Source organism: Pristis pectinata, chromosome 25 (assembly GCF_009764475.1).
Source record: "Pristis pectinata isolate sPriPec2 chromosome 25, sPriPec2.1.pri, whole genome shotgun sequence".
Lineage (NCBI taxonomy): Eukaryota > Metazoa > Chordata > Chondrichthyes > Rhinopristiformes > Pristidae > Pristis > Pristis pectinata.
Window position 1 is genome coordinate 16867392 of NC_067429.1, and position 17709 is coordinate 16885100.

Consider the following 17709-nt stretch of genomic DNA (forward strand, 5'->3'; position numbering starts at 1 on the left):
TTGTTTGCAACCCAGATGTCTTACAGATTCATCACAATTTTTTAGCTGATGAAACACTGCAACTGATGTGGTTTAAAAAGAATCTCAGTTTTTTTTAAAGTTTGAAGCAACATCTTAAGCTATTGCCTTTGTTTACCTCTGCAAAACAATGCTGTAGCAAAAACTGCTAAAGATTATTCACAGTTGAACTTTGATTACTTTCAACAAAAAGTTGCCTTCAAGACCACGCCATCTAATAATCTTTGGTCAGAGCAACAGAATTTACAGTAACAAAAATCAGAAAACGCAGGAAACATTCAACTGATGAAGTTCTGATGAAGAGTCTTCGACCTGAAATGTTAACTGTTTCTGTTACCAGAGATGCTTCCTGATCTGCTGGGTACTTTCCAGCATTATTTTATTTTTATTTCACATTTCTAGTATCTGCAATTTCTATACCGACTTTGATCAAGTTATACTCTTGAAAGGTTGGCACACAAGCGATTTGAAATGGAATGGTAAATATTTTCTATTTCAAGATCTAAACTGAGTTAAGTACAACTTAATGAACTTATTGATTATGGTGTATTGTTACTATAATAAACATTAATTTTAAGAACAAAAACTTAGCAACCATGAGAACCAATTGACTTAAAAAAATCTTGCCACAAATATATTAATAGATCTGTTAAATGAGTAAAATGCATTAGATCCAATAGGGATACTACCAATTAAAAAGGGAACTTTGCAGCTCAGTGAACCTTTACTGTAAACAATTTTATCATATCGTAAAGGACTATGAATGTTGAAAATTTATAATATTTTTGATATACACAGAAACTAAAGGAGAAAAGACTAATTAATATTTCAGGTGAAGCCTGAGATTCTAATGGAGACCTGCTGTGTACTTCCAGCCATGTCATCTTACTTTAAACATAGATGAATGCAGTTTTATCAGAAAAGCTGCACAACATATTCACTACATAAATAATAAAACAAAAAGTGCATAAATATTAATTTCAATGGGTTTATTTAGGATTTTAGACCACTTCAAACTGTTTCTTGCTAATTTGTTCCTGTTCTTTGTTGCAATTTAAAAAGGGTTTCACTCAATCAATTTACCTTTTATCACCCCCATTTCTCTCCCACTTTATATCGGCTTTTATTTCAATTCTGAGTTCACTTGGTTTCAAATTTACTGTCTGTTTAGTTTTAGTTTGCACAGCAAGCATAAATATGAAGCTCTAAAATAAAATGTGCATCAAGTACTTTGTGCTTTAGACGTCATGCTGAACACAGCAAATAATAAGAGCAAGCCTTTTCCAACACGCTTAACTTATCCATTCCTTACCGAGGTGTGAGTTAATGTCGAACATCTTTAAAGGCCACTTAGGCTACAAGGACACACGGAAGTGCCAATACCTTTCATTATCCAAATTATTTGACAAAATAAATATATTTATAGTACTTGGATCAATTCAGTACATGGTGCCATATTTTTTACTTTGAACGTGAGTGGCTTATCAATGACTTTCGACACCTGTAATTATTGACAAATGTATCATATTGCTTATAAATGTACTCATTGTAAATAGTATGTTAAAATACAGGTGCTGCTTTTCCACCTATAAAATCTAATAATTTGGCATATGATGAGGTGTGACATCAATCAGTTTCACAGTCACAAAACTGCTGATCACTAATCTGTTACCAATTTTTATGGGTTGCAAGTAAAACTGAGCACTGTTCTGATATTTAAGGAAGGGAAAAGAAACCCAAGTGTGAGCTTTGATATTGATAGCTGATGAAAATCACGTTAGTTAGTAAATAAAAGTCACATGCAACTTTTGGAAAGATAACTTTTATAAGATTATCTTATTTACTGTTGAATATATAAAAATAAAAAACTGTTTAACCAATGGTATATTTTTAAAAATTTCAACGTTTTAAAGTTAGATGGGAATGAGGTAAAAATACTCAAGTTGTTGTTTTCTTCCTTTTTGTCATAAAAATAATTCCCTTTTCACATGTAACTGATACCAGTCTTTTTTTTACAATTACTTTTAAATTGGCAGGCTTTAGTATTTAAATAATGGTAAAAGTTGATAGATATTGATTGTTGACAGAGGACTTTAGCTCTGATTCACAACTATCTTTCCATCCAAAGTTGTTTATAAGAAATGTTTGGGATTGAGAGGCAGATAAAAGACATTATGATTCTGTAATATCACTTCAGAGCAATGTTTAAGATATCTGTAGAAGGTGAACTTAAGTTTGTTGTTGTTGTTATGTTCCAAAATGCAGAGCAAAACAAAAGGAAAAACTAAGTTGGGTTCAGGTTCCTGAAATAAAGATGACTATGATGGTGGCTACAGAAATATTGTAGGTAACATTATTCATTTGAAAATAATATCTGAACGGGTACAACAAAAACTGCAGGCATAGAATTAAATTCTTGAGTTGGTAGAGTAAAATATTTTCCAAATAAACTAAAAATAAATCTGTATCTTGGTGATAGAACATTAAAAAAGTTTTAGAGTCTACGTTTGAAGGATAGAATTTTATAAACAAATTGCTACTATGCCTGATGAATATTATCTATTCAGCTGGACCCTAGAATATATTCAAACAGTAGATATCCACAGCAAATAAATCATCTTGGTTGCATTTCTTGAAAACTCCTAAGTGTGTTTTTTGTTGTTGCTTGGTACTTTGTTCCCACAGGCTACAATCACATCAAAACATACTTCTAGAATTACTTTGAAAAAGACAAATAACATGGAAGACTATATGTATTTCCACTTCACTGGCTGCTACTAGCAGCAATTAGGTAGCAAATGAAGCAGCAGTGAGATTCTATGGTAATACCATGACCTTAGGCTGTGTCATGCATAACCACATTATATTGGTAGTAAGAAATCCATACCCTGAGCACAATGGCCAAAATCACCACTCTCCCCTTAAGTTTATGATAAATAACAGGGAAAATGACATAGTAATTCAGAAACAAGTATGTTCAAGCAATGCATTTGGACCACAGTCTAAGAATGCAGCCCATGTTAGATTATATTGAATATCAAGATGTTTACTTATACACCAAAATATGTGTTCAATTTTAAAGAAATATAGTTCCTTTTCATAACAAATTGTTACCGTTTCTGGAGGGAAGACTGCATGTTGAAGTAGTAGGCATAAAATAATGTACGTTCACTTTGGTAATCTAGATTATATTCCATCCCCTGAAGAGATCAGAGGGGAATTTTGTGCATTTCCGTACTCTGCCACCGTCTGTAAGGAGTTTGTACGTTCTCCCCGTGTCTGCGTGGGTTTCCTCCGGGTGCTCCGGTTTCCTCCCACATTCCAAAGACGTACAGGTTAGGAAGTTGTGGGCATGCTATGTTGGTGCCGGAAGCGTGGCAACACTTGCGGGCTGCCCCCAGAACACTACGCAAAAAGATGTATTTCACTGTGTGTTTCGATGTACATGTGACTAATAAAGAAATCGTATCTTATCATGTATTCAGTAACTTTCCAAAGCATTTTTCATCTTTGGTATTGATGTTTATTGCTTTGATATTTAAGGAGGGGTCATGTGAAATAATGTTGAGAGCGCAGAAGGCCATCATGTTAGGAAAATTCTGTAAGAGATTGTGAGGGACTTTTTATTTTTCAAGTTTGCCAAGTAGCCAATCAGACCTGGAAGGAAGCTCATTATCAGAGAATTTTATAATCTCATAACACATCAACAACAACCCTCCACTGGGTCCTGGATACAATGCTTGAAATGAATCAATGTCTTAGCAAAAGTTGACTTCAACAGGCTTACCTGAACTTCCATAATTTAAGTGGACAGGGTACCTGATCATGACATAATTAGGAGGAAGGCCCACTAATCAAATGTTTATAGAGCCTAGCAGATAATATATTTTGGGTCTGAAATCTTGGTTAATGAGCCTCTGCCAGCTCAGAACTTGCTGTTTATGAAATTCTCTATCAAATGAAATGCCTGGGTACTTGAAACATATTGCAGCTACTCAGATGCTAAAATTGCAAATCCTAAACTTGAATGAGATAGCCTGGCATGGTAATTACACATTGATGTGCAGCTTGAATCTTCCTAGGAGCCTAAAATATTAGGTAAAATTATCTTTTAACACTGAAGAGCTGTTCAGATAAATTGAATTTTAATGAACATGGTGAAGACAAATGCAGAATTGGTCTATTTATAACTGCACATGAAAATAAAACAGTAGACTCCATTTCATATAATATCTTAAAAACGGCACAGAAAAACTTTTGTAATCTTCAAAAAGGTGGTGATCATAACACAAATATATTTTGGCCTTCTCTATATCATGCATCAGCCATCCTTCAAGTATAATAACTAATGAAAATTCCTCAGACAATAATTAAAATAAAATAAAGCAAGTTGCAGCAGACGTGGAATGCAATGTAATGCATTTTTGGGTTACTGAATTGGAAAGAGTTAAATGAAATGTTGCAATTTAAGATTTAGTCAAACTTTCTACATTCCATTCTGCAAAGAGTATACTTGCAAGGCATCAACTGCTATTATGCCAAATATTTTGCCCTAGTCCAGCAGCTTTCAAAGTTACAAATGAAGGACAAAAGCAGAAGTGAAGGGACAATAAATAGTGTTATTTGAGTCTTCACTTAAACTACGTCAAATATAACAAAAAACAAGGAATTGCGCTTAGTTGTACTCACCCCAAGTCCACCACAGGGTAGCAGTGCATACATCTTCTGTGTAATAGGACCTAGACAAACATTCCAACAGAATACTCTTCAGTCAATGGTGAAAGTTGACAGAGGAGTTCGCTTTCATTTCTTGAAAGGCAATATAAAATCCTTCAGTAACATTTAGAATCCAAGGACTGTCAGTAACTGATATTGCAAATTACTTTTCAGGTAGTTTCAATTGGCATAAATGTCCAATTTATGAAGCTTTAAGCATTTATTATCGTAACAATGTAACAAGCTCATTAACATACTGAACATTCACAGTCCGCACAAGATATCAGATATGAACAGACTTGTTCCAAACCAGCAAGTAAATCTAATCTGAAAACTTGATGCAAAGAGAACTCTAACATGGACAATGAAAATGGAATTCAACTACTCCGAAGTTTTTGATGTTTGTTTTTCATTTGGCCTTTAAATGATAAAGTGTAAATTACAGATTGGTATACATACCTAGCAACTTCTTACTGTCTAGTTTTTGTCTGTTCAGAGGGCTGGTGCCATACAACAATGTGTGGTGTTCTGAATGCACAGTTTGAATTTCATCCAAAGTTGCTTTTCTACCTCGAATTCGCTGCAAAAGTAAGTACAGAATATTAACCCTTTGTGGAGTGAAACAGCACTTCCTCACCAAAATAAAAATATGAAGCTTTAAGCGATTTATTCCAATGGGTACTTTAAAGTTCAAGTTAGTCCCTAACATTTAGAATTTTTGCCATGCAGGCTTTTAATTTAAAGTAAGAGTTTTGGCAATATCAGAAAGTGAAAATTTTAACACTCCACAAAATTTTCAGTACTCAAAGGATTTATCATTTAGATTGCACATGAGAAATTTTCTGGCCAGGAAACAACACTGACGATAAATACATCGAGGAGGTTTCCCAAACTGAGTTTCCTGCGAATGATGGTTTCAAACATGTTCATACATATATATAAATCATAGACGTTAGCAACACAAGTATCAGTTTTGACATTTACTCGCTGGTATATATAGATACTGCAGAACAATCAAGCAAATCATTTTTACGTTGATCTTAAAAGTTCATTGTGGTTTCAAGTTCAATCTTGTTAGTTGATTGCTTTATATCCCTGTTTTCCCATTAATTGTTATACATCAGAAATTTAAAAATATGAACATGCCCTACAAGCTATAAATGTCACATCTCTTCTCCACTAACAAAGATAAAACAATTGTGTGTATCTTTTGAGAAACTCCCTAAAAATTCATTCAGTAGTGATAACAATTTGTTGACACACAATTCCATCGAGGGATTTAAGATTGATACATCAGAAATAGTGAGTGTGTAGACTGAATGTTTTATAACAAAGACTCCACCCTCAATTTGAGACATTTTTTGGTGTCATATATACTAAGTATGATTCTCAAATGAGGAAATGAATCCGTATGTATCTGTAATAACTGTGATTCTGAGATTAACTACTGTGAGCAGAATATTAGGGATATTTTAAAGTTGTGGCACAATGACACTCGCATTAGGATACAGCATTTGAATGAAAATTGCTGCAAAATAGAACATAAAAATCGCTAAGGGTAGAACAATCATATCTCTTGCTAAACTACCATGGTTACAAAGTATATATTAATTCAAAGAATGCTTAAAATGACTGTTTTAAAATTGTGCTGTCAGTTTCACCTACAGATTTGTTTGACTTCTCTTTTCAAAATATACATATATCATGCTTCCCAATTTTCTGTCTTTAATAGCATTTTATTGAAATTCTTGTTTGTACATGATGAATATACATAATGGAATTATAACATTGGTAGGAATACAAAGAGGTACAATTATGACTATTCCTATATCATTTATATACAGCTTTGTTACTTTGCTCAGAGCAAGAAAGAATAATTTAAGAAATATAATTAGGATGCATGTTACCAAGAAATAAATGCAAACTATATTAATAAACTAAATTTGCAAAATGACTTCAACACAGAGTCAACGTTTCAATCTAACAGAATTTATGTGGTCCAAATATCAGGCAAAATATTCTGGTGCAGTCAAAAATAATGCTTGTTTTTACTCAAAAGTGGAGGCAAACAGTTTTAATTATTTGAAGATCCTCATGTATTTGTTTATTACAATAGATGTTGCATTCAGGAATAAAACATATGAACATCACCCCAGTGATAGCACACTACATCAGCCAGCAGGTTTCCTAATGCATCATAATAGCAGGATACCTAAACCTCAACTGCAAAGAGCATCTTGTACTGTCCAAGTATGCTTTTTCCATTTCTCATCATTCAAGCTTTCTTAATTATTACCAACTGTGTAAATTTATGGGGCACCTTTACATTCTATCCCTTCATATACTATGAAATAAACTAAACCATTCAACAGATCGTAATCATCAGCCGAAAGACATATTTTAAATTCCAGGTTCAAGGGTTGAAAAGGACAAAATATTCAACTTGTGCTACCTCAATTCTTCCTTTATTTTGAATAAATAAATAGCAGAGGGAGCAGTACTATGTATTAAAGATGAACCACTGGGCAGGATCATGCTTGATTTGGCCCACATCTTACTTTTGCCCCATGCAAAATTTGCTGATGACACCAGTGTCGTTGGCAGAATCTCAGATAGCGATGAGGCAGTCTATGGGAATGAGACAGATTGGCTGGTTGAGTGGTGTCATAACAACAACTTTGCACTCAACGTCAGCAAGACCAAGGAATTGATTGTGGACTGAAGGAAGGGGAAGTCAGGAGAACACACACCAGTCTTCATTGAGGGGTCAGCAGTGGAAAGGGTGAGTAGCTTCAACTCAGAGGATCTATATTAGGCCCATCATATTGATGCAATCACGAAGAAGGCATGCCAGTGGCTCTATGTCATTAGGAGTTTCAGGAGATTTGGTATGTCACCAAAGACTCTTGCAAATTTCTACAGATGTACAGTGGAGAGCATTCTGACTGGTTGCCTGGTATGGAGGCTTCAATGCGCAGGATCGCAAGAGGCTGCAGAGGGTTGTAGACTTGCTCCATCATGGACACAACCCTCCTCACCATCGAGGACTTCTTCAAGAGGCGGTGCCTCAAGAAGGTGGCATCTATCATTAAGGACCCTCAGCACCCAGGACGTGCCCTCTTCACGTTACTACCATCAGGGAGGAGGTACAGGAGCCTGAAGATCCACACTCAACATTTCAGGAGTAGCTTCTTCCCCTCTGCCATCAGATTTCTGAATGGTCCATGAATCCATGAACACTGCCGTGTTATTCTTCTTTTGTACTATATTTATGTATGTAACTTACAGTAATTTTTATACCTTTATGTTTTGCACTGTACGTCTGCCACAAAAAAACTAATTTCACATGTGTGAATGATAATAAACCTGATTCTGATCCTGCATTATCTCATAGCCCCACAAAACAAATCAAGCTCCAGGTCTTGCCATCGTGGTCACTCTGCAAAGCAGAGAGGCCCATGAGTAGTGACTGGGCCCTGACCGCCTTGATGGCCTTTTGATAACTTGTGCTGCCAAGGACCTTTTCAATGGTTTCTAAAAAATCAGAGACATTCAAAAACAATTGTTTCAAATAATTAAAATATTAAAACAAAGTTATTTAGAACACATCTAACTGCTGTAAATTAGATAAAACATTAATATTAACTGAAATATAGAAAAACCACTTACCTTTTCCATCCAGGTTGGGAACTCCATTTAAATACTGGGGCCAAGTCATGCATGGCAGCCAAGTAATATTGAAGGATTAGATACAAATTACACCCAGCCCTTCAGATCAGGTTATTTGTGCTCCACCCTAGGCACGGTGCTGTATTAAGCAGTGGATTGGGGCATCCGCAATGCAATGCATAGGCACAGATATTATGAAAGTGATAACCTGTGCCACACAGATAGTTCTTTATAAAACTGCTGGTTGAAGAGGAGCACAACCATTGATGATGGATTTCTACAGTACATTAACCAATGACAAATAAGATGATTTCTAACAATCTTTTTTTTTGCCTGCCACTTCTTTCCCAAATTTGAAGCAAAAGTATTGGTATGTGGGTGCTGTAGTTTTGTCTGGATATTTGGATCACATATCATTCCAGACATGTCAACTTATAGTTCATAATGGAAACTTGTAAGTTTTCTTGGTGCTTCTCCAAGTTTTGGTAATTTTAAATTTAACAACATACATGGTTGATTTGAAGCTTAGAATTTCTTGCCAGATTCTGCAGACAGCCTTTATATTAAAGAGCAGGCTGGACAATTCACAGAACTGACAGATAGACTGAGCTGTAATGGTTTCATATTAATTATGATAATTGACAATCCTAATCTTAATCCTGAAAGAGGAGAAATGATGTGCAAGCTTCAGTACATAACCTGCTCTATCTTGTTGCCCATTACAATATGAACAAAAATTTTCAAAAGCTCCTTGTCTTGTTCCTTTCCAGCTCTGCACAAGGTAGATACTTGGAATACACACCCTCATATTCTATCATACAGTACAACCAATGATGCCATCAACACTAAAGAAATTCTCTGACAGTGTAACTATAGACCGTTCCAGAAAAGGTGCAAATTGTCTTTCAAAGCAAAATATATTGTATATATAATAATGTTGTTACTTCTTAAAACAGTGCACAATACTACCAAGAAGAAGACGACATTGATCAAAATTCAATTTTGGATTAGATCAGTGTAGTTTGCTGTTGTATGTTTCACTCCTTTTCAGGTACAAGTCCACATTTCCAAATTAATCAGTTTTGAGCTTTTTGCTCCGTAAACAGATTCTTCAAATATAATTCGGGTTGCTTGTTCATAATGGTTATTTCAAGATCATAGTTAAAATGTCAACATTTGCAAGTTGAAACAATCCTCTGTTATTCATTCACTTCTGGGAAACTGTACTTCGATCCAGTATTTTTGAACAGGTATGAACCAAAGTCAACAGTCTCCCCTGCTTTCTTACCTCACACTTGTTGAGCAACCCTGTTTCCTGAAGCCTAGACCAGACACTCTGTATTCTTCCTGCATGTTCTGGATGGTTGTTAGTATTTCCACAAGTGCACTGGTGTTTCAGCATAAATGTATCATAAACCAAACCTACAGAGGAGCAAATTTAACAGAAAATGGAAAGATTAAAAGCACCATGTAACCCATTTTACTTAATTATTTAACAATGCAACACGTATGAATCAATCACATAATTTAGATTGATAGTCCGATTAATGAACAACTTGAAATGGATTAAATATATCCAGTGCATGATTTGTAGATTTTATTAACTGTTTCTCTCTCCACAGATGCTGCCTGACCACCAGCACTTACATAGATTTATATGCTGCTCAAGCAATACAAAGTTAATCATATTGTTTTTGCATCACACAATAAGCCAGGAGAAAGGATGGTGAAGAACAAGACAATGCTGTTGAATTTATATGTGGCAACATCGACAACCACTCATCCAGTTATTGACCCTTCTCATATCCGAGGACAGAGACACACACACTTAAGGGGATATAGTTTATTGAGATACTTAATTGGCACTTGATAAAACAAAATGAGGAAGCCAGGTAATGCAGTTGCAAAAGGAGATTCTAATACTGTGTAGTGGAAACACAACATGCAGCCAATAACCATTTTCGAGGAGTGGCATTAATTTCCCCCACTAAATGCAGCAGATAGTTTGGTCAACAATAGGAACCTCTGCCTTGCTGTGTGCTAACATTTGACAGATATTTATGACTAGGCTGCCTAGAGAATATAGTGGTTCTGGTTAGTTCTTCCACTGCTTTAAGATATCCAACTCAAGATGGAGAATGGTAATGAAAGCCTGCAAGTCTCTGAAGACCGTATTATCAAAATAATGTCAATCTAGCTCTGAAGTATACAGGGCTAAAGGCTACTTGGTCGACACCTGTGATGTCTTGAAGTCTATTCTCCTACTAAGTGAAAATCCCATTCCCTTTAACAGTTATTGTTTGTGCACATCTTAGTGGCCACCTCCTTTCATGTCACAGCATCAAGTTTCATTCCAAAGGCTTCCTGCAAAAGCCTTTATATTTTAAAATTCTCATGTCTATCTTAAATGACTGATTTACTGCTCACCTGATTAGAGCGAGAAATCAGGAGCCTCCCTATTTGTGGCTACCTGAGATTATCTAAAGTGGGAATCCATCTTTGAATGTCAGGTTGTCACATTTTGTTGTGGATCTACAGGAGGAAGGACTATTATGAGAATTGTGTTAGTGACTGACGTTCAGTAAGAGCATCATGCCGGTTTATGCTGGAAGAGGTTCAGTGACCTCAAAGAGCAGGACTCAATATTGTCCTTATTCTCTCGACAACAACCCTTTTAGCTCCCTTCTCCTCCCTCTCTGACAACCTTTAGGATAAATCACAATAGTGTACCATAACATATCATTCATTACCTCCCCTCCCTCATTCGATTTTGCTTCTTTTCCGGCTGTCATCAATGGGAGTGTATGCTAAACTCCTATATAACTGTATTTGACATTTCGATAGCTACACACCAACTCATGATCCCTTTCTCCAGAAGAAGACTGCACATATTGTGAGAGATAAAACATATTAGCCCTTATCCACGTGGCAAAGGATGTCCTGGGAATTTAAAGTCTGAAAAAAGCTATACTAATCAGGAAATTGATGCTGGTGGGTTTCTGACCAGGGCATCTCCAAATTACTTTCACCTCGGCAAGTATGGAGGAAGCTTCACAGAGTCGAGCTGCATATTGAAGGCTATAACTTGCTAATTTGAATCATAATGTGTGATATTGCATTGTTATCTACCATATCTGCAAAGGGTGATGGTGGAAGGTTGTTTCTCAGACTGGATGCACGTGACTAGTGGTGTGCCTCAAGGGTTGGTGCTGGGTCCATTGTTGTTCGTCACCTATATCAATGCCAGGTCATCAACAATTGATATTAAATTCTGTTAGACGTGGCTCCAATATGCACACTCAAAGTCTCTGTTTACCACTGCTGGATATTTCAACTGACTAAAATAGTGAAGGGCAAAATGCAGCTACTTTAATCACCCAACCATCAGTCTACACCATTCTAGATGGATGGGCTGGGCCGCACTTGTTTCAGTTGTCTGTTCCTTACTCATCCATGATGAGAATTGTTGCCAGTATTCTCCAGAAACTGAATGGATTTTGCATCATGTCTGCATCACATAATGAAGGAAAGCAGGTTTCACAACTACTTGAGTAGCACTGAACAAAGTTACCACATTCATAAAGGATTTGAACATGAATAAAAAAGAACTGTTGTTTGTTGAGATGAATCATTAAAGATCATTCACTTCATTGCTATCCTTCTCTGTAAACAATTCTTGTCCTAAAATTCTACGCTCTATTCCTGCAATTCACACCTTTTATGGATTTCAGACTCCTTTTACCCCACCAATTGCACCTAGACCCTAAGTTCTTAAATTTCCTTTCTAAATCTCTCCACCTTTCTCATTAAATTCCACCTCCTTGATCAAGTTTTCTGTTCCAATGCAAGTTTCTTTGCCTCGTTGTCGTACGCAGATATGTCTTACTGCATTCAAGGCATGATATAAATGCAAACTGTTGTAATATTGGTACAAGAACTGCTTGTTATTAGCTTCTCTTATTAAATAGAACATGTGATATTTAGGTGAAGGATTGTTATACGGAGGTACTTTTGCGACAGATAAGATTTTACTGAAACCATAAAGATTTTGGTAAGATGAGACAGATCTTTGATGGGCTGAAAGTTTAAAACAACTAGGTACTACTTGTGCAAATAAATCTGGCTTTCAGCTGTCTTGCAGATGTTGCCATTGCACCCACTGCTCATGAGCCATCTTGCAGCATTAGGAATATCACCAGCAGCCTACCTGCCATAACATGTGGAATATTATTTCGTTTCTGTAAAGATATTAAGGACACATGCTTTCACAATTTATGAGACAGTGCTAAATGTGTACTGCAACACCCAGCCTTCGCAGACACCAAGGTCTTCCTTTTTTGTCATGAAGTGAAATACTTCATTGCAACAAAATTGTTACACGACTATAAACTGTCATTGATAACAGCATATTCTGACCAAAGGAATTAGAAACATAATAATCAAAGACAAGAATGGGTAACACAATAAAGGGAATTATTTCTATTCAACAGAACTTACAATTTACAGGAAAAGTGATAATGCTAAGACAAATAAATACAGTTAGATTACATTTAGCAGTTGATAGCTATATTTATTTAGACTGCTGACCACTGAAAATAATATTAGCAGAAGGTTATTCTAGAACGAGCAGCTATCGTCTTGAATTGGTAATTCCATACATTGCGATCAATATAGTAAGTTAACATTTGATTAGAATTCTGCTTGTTTGGTACACTGAGGGTCGATTCTAATTCTGCTACATTTGCAATTCAAAAGAAAGCAGCTGTTAAGCCTGATTTATTTAATTTAGTCCATGTTATATATATCATTGCATTAATATAAATCCCTAACATTTGAATGGTTAACTTTTCATAGCCTTGCTCTCAATAGATTTGTCTCTAAATAGAGATTCTTCAAAAGAATCACCTAGAAATTAGGTTGCACAGTATGGTAGCCCAATTCACGAATGCTATCCAATTGCCCTTTCACCTCACCTTGACCCTCCAATCACTCCCTCTACCCTTGAGTTGGCTAAGTGATATTCCTGGCCCAGTAAATCTGTGATATCCCAACCTCCCAAACCCTCCCTTGGCCCTTTAAGTGATCACCAGCCATGACCTTCAAACCTGACCCCCTCATTGCCCTTGTTCATTTCCAAGGTCCAAACTGGGCCTATGAGTTTTGTCTCCTAAAATGTGCAAGACCAATTCAGTTTTCAAATTTGATAATGTTTACAAATTTGTTAGTGTTTGTGGGAGCTGGCGCACAACCGAATTTCTAGGTCTACTTGTCTTCTCACTATTTCACATTAACACGGGTGTTAGTTTGAGATCTTGAAGCTATTTCTGAGGTTTCCTTACCAGTAGTGAAAAGGTGCTTGACAGGCTTCTCAGTACTAGGATTTTTTAAGTTTGCAGTTGCTGGAGAGGACTGGGCTCTGCAGAGTGGTTGATGCCTGTCTGTCACAGACATGCTTCCCATAGCTACTGAAGCCTGATACACATGAAGCTTTTGCATGCGTTGCTGGTCCAAGAATTGCTGCTGTAAAAATTGAAAACAAAATGCTGAACTTACTTTTTATTACAATAAAAATGCAAATAAATTTAAGGAAACAAAGTTTTTTATTAAATCACTGAAGATTTTAAATAGAGAAGAGGTACTTTCTCCAAGGACAATGAAAGTAAAAAAAAAAAAATCAGGCCTTTTTCTTCATCCATTTTGCTATAACAATAGGCAAACATGGGTTTTTTAAAGCTGCTTTGCTTTCCACACTTGACATCCTACAACTTCTGAATTATTTCCACTATTATTAAATGACCTTGTGTTATTGGTATTCTTATTTAATGTTTAATTAAAGATTGACTTTCTTTCAGAGAACAGCATCATTTGGCTCTGCATGCATTAACTGTCAAACACAAACACAATGATATTTCCGATTTCTCTCAAAATTATTTTCCATTTTCTCTCGATGAAGGTGTGCAAATGATCCTGCTCTTTAACATTTGTGTTAGTATAAATATAAGTAACAAGGGATGGCCCAAACTATTATACCTAATGAGCATTCTTTTCTTTGGGGCAGAACAAAATACTTAGTTTCTTCCAAAAGACAAACCGAGGTTAGATGACTCACAATTGCAAGTTATTTCTTCCATGTATATAAGAACTTTTCAAAACAGGGTTTCCTTATTTATCCCCAAGAAAACAAAGCACCATTTTTGCTTAACCATTAACTGAATCCTTGTAATGAAGCTTAAAACTCAATTATGGTAACTTTTAATTGATATTTTCTATCATGCAGTTTCATCCAAAAAAGATACCTAAATGTTGGATCGACAGGGTCATACTTCTATGCATCCACCTACCACACTGGAAACTGGATGGGAAGGGAAGTATGACAGTAACAAGCATTGACCTGCTTTTAAGGTTTGGCTTTGTTCCTTACGGGAAGAACCTTTTTTCTGCTTAGAGCCTTTGTTGAGTTAGAGCTTACCTTATACGGAAAGTATAAATATTAAAAAATATTATGCAATAATTGGCTGACTGCACCTTTGTACAGAAAGAGGTCATTCTAACCCTCTCATTTCACTATAAAATAGGTTAAGTTTGGAAACTTACCAAAACTAAATGAGATATTATCATACTCGTTACTTGTAGGAAGTTTTACATATTTTAAAAAACAAGATTTGTGGCTTAGGCAGATTGCTAACCCTTTTTTCCTTAGAATCCATCCCTTTCTAAAACTGCCTTAAATCCAATTAAAGCAAAAAGACCCATTGAGCAACATTATAACACACAGAAAATGCCCAAAGCAAATCAGCATTTATCATAAACCTTTTTAGCTGCTGTCAAAAACAGGAAATCTGAAAAGATGATTCGCAGTTTCTGAAGGAAGACATTTATTGTAAATACTAGATCCTTTGTACTAAGAGGTTGGAGGCCAAAATATCATATGAAAAAAATCAGTTGCCTTTTTCATTATGTTGTGGAAAAAAAATTGAGCTTGTGGCCAAGTCTTTTGAAGAATGCCAAAAGTCAATGACAGACATCTTAAAATTCCCCAGTCTATTTATCCAATATATTTACTTAGGAGACGCTATAATTTAAGTTAGCTTTGAAAATATTTTAATATTGCCAACAGGACAATGTCAGGCAGCAAAGGATAAAACAAAAAGCATCTGTTCCCTATAAACTGCTTAGAGCTACATACCAACATAGAAGGGAAAGGCAGTGACAGCCATTCCACACAGAAGGGAATTCCACCCAAAGAATGTTATTTGAGAACGTTCATTTTCTCACTTACTGAATATTTGTAGCTTTCTTGACATTAAATTTAAAGACACATAGGATTTTATTAGTTCCAATTAACTCTTTTCTCTGCATCTTTTCACTTGTCTGGCAAACATATGCAGCTGTATGATTAAAACAGAACAGTCTTCTATGAACACCATTTAATGAAGATCTTTATTTTCTGACTTCCAAGAAATTAACAATCTCAACATCAGGTCAAAGCATGACATCAGTTTTTCATTTAATATGCAAATAATTACAGCCATTTAGAAACATGTCATTTCAATTCTGGAATTTAGGCTCCATTCCAGGTCAAGAGAAGGATTTAAAGAGACCCTCCACTTGCTAGTGGTTCAAAGGATTAGAATCAAAGTGAATTTGATTAGTTGCAACCCTCTTTTGGTGGTTGCAAATGTACAACATGTATAATTAAACTTCTAATTCTAATCAGCCTGCAGAAACATTCTCAAGGATGTTAAAGATGATGCATAATACATTTCTTACTATACTTGTAGAGAAAGCTTAAAGATGATAGAGATGATGTTGATTTAGTTTTGAACAAATGATAGCCCATTTAGCCACTCAAGCTATTCAATTAGATCATGACTGATCTGTATCTCAACTCCATTTACCCAACTGCTTTCAATACTCTTTTAGTCCTTATACCTAACAAAAAAAGTTACCAATCTCAGTTGAAGTTTTCTACTGACATAGACTCAACAGGTTTTTGAGGGAAGGAGTTCCAGATCTCCATCAACCCTTTGTGAAAAAATGTTTCCTGACATTACTCTGATCGAGCTGAGTAGTGATTTTATGTTTATGCTATCATTTTTCTGGACCACTCACTGAAGGAAATGATTTTGTTATCTACCTAACTAAATTTTCCAATCACTTAAAATTTTGAATTAGATTAAGCCTTACCTTCCACACCAAACAATCTTTGTCTATGTGGCATCTCTTGTTCATCATTCTGGTTAAATTTTGCTGTACCCACTCCAAGGTCAACATAACCTTCTCAAAGTCTGAGAGTTTTGTCGCATGGCCCAACTCATCCACACTGACCCCAAGATGCCCATCTAAGCTAGTCTCATTTGCCTGCATTTGGCTCATATCCCTCTAAACCCTTCCTATCCATGTACCTGCTCAAGTGTCTTTTCAATGTTATTATTGTACTTGCCTCAATCACTTCCTCTGGCAGTTTGTTCCATATGCACACCATCCTCTGTGTGAAGAAATTGCCCCCAGGTCCTTTCAAATCTTTCCCCTCTCACCTTAAATCTATGCCCTCTAGTTTCTGATTCCCTTTCCTTGGGAAAAAGACTGTGTGGATTCACCCTATGGACCTCATGACTTTACCCACTTCTATAAGGTCACTCCTCAGTCTCCTACACTCCGATGAATAAAGTCCTAGCCTGCCCAACCTCTCCTTATAACTCAGGCCCTCAAGTCCAGCAACATTCATTAGAATACTCAGAGCTAAATGCAAAACTCTAGATCCAGAATTATGGATGGTTGGCTGTAGGTTCACAGGTCTAATTTCCTTCACATTACAAATTTTCACACTTTGGAGATTTTCATGGGGATGGGGGTGTTATATGCTGCCGATTCCCCACTGGTAAAGGAGAAGATAGCACCCAGATTAAGTGGTATATTCTTACAAGTGCTGGTTGCTAAAAACTACCTTAGCTGGAGGGATTTGTGAAATTAAAAGTAAAACAATGTGCATCTGTCTGGAATGGCAGCAGTTTAAAATAATTCTTAAATTTAGTTTGTCAAGAACAATTTTGCTTTTTCAGGCAAGTGAAAACTGTAAGGAGGCATCTACATTTACTTATTTGCAGCATTTGTTTCTTATTCTTCAACATTACAGCCAAGACTCATGATTCTGCAGTAACCAAAAGCATATTAACTGTATTTGCATTGGAAGTAGTGATAAATGCATTTGAAGAAAAAATTAGTTTTTGGTTTATGAAATCCTTAGAAGAAAAATTACAAAAAGTCAATGGAGTTCTTGATTGATCCACTGCAATTTTTATTATT

The 17709-nt window shown here is 35.8% G+C and overlaps 1 protein-coding gene across 4 annotated transcripts in view; it reads right to left on the reverse strand.

Moving 5' to 3' along the window:
- The window catches only part of hdac5 (histone deacetylase 5), a 237519-nt gene that overhangs the window by 37457 nt on the left and 182353 nt on the right, over positions 1-17709 (reverse strand). For all 4 annotated transcript variants that reach the window (XM_052038495.1, XM_052038493.1, XM_052038494.1 and 1 more), the window contains 4 exons: positions 13743-13923; positions 9692-9825; positions 5194-5314; positions 4708-4757 (listed from right to left, as the gene is read on the reverse strand). In XM_052038495.1, the coding sequence (XP_051894455.1) occupies positions 4708-4757; positions 5194-5314; positions 9692-9825; positions 13743-13923 (486 nt within the window). The remainder of the gene's footprint in view (positions 1-4707; positions 4758-5193; positions 5315-9691; positions 9826-13742; positions 13924-17709) is intronic.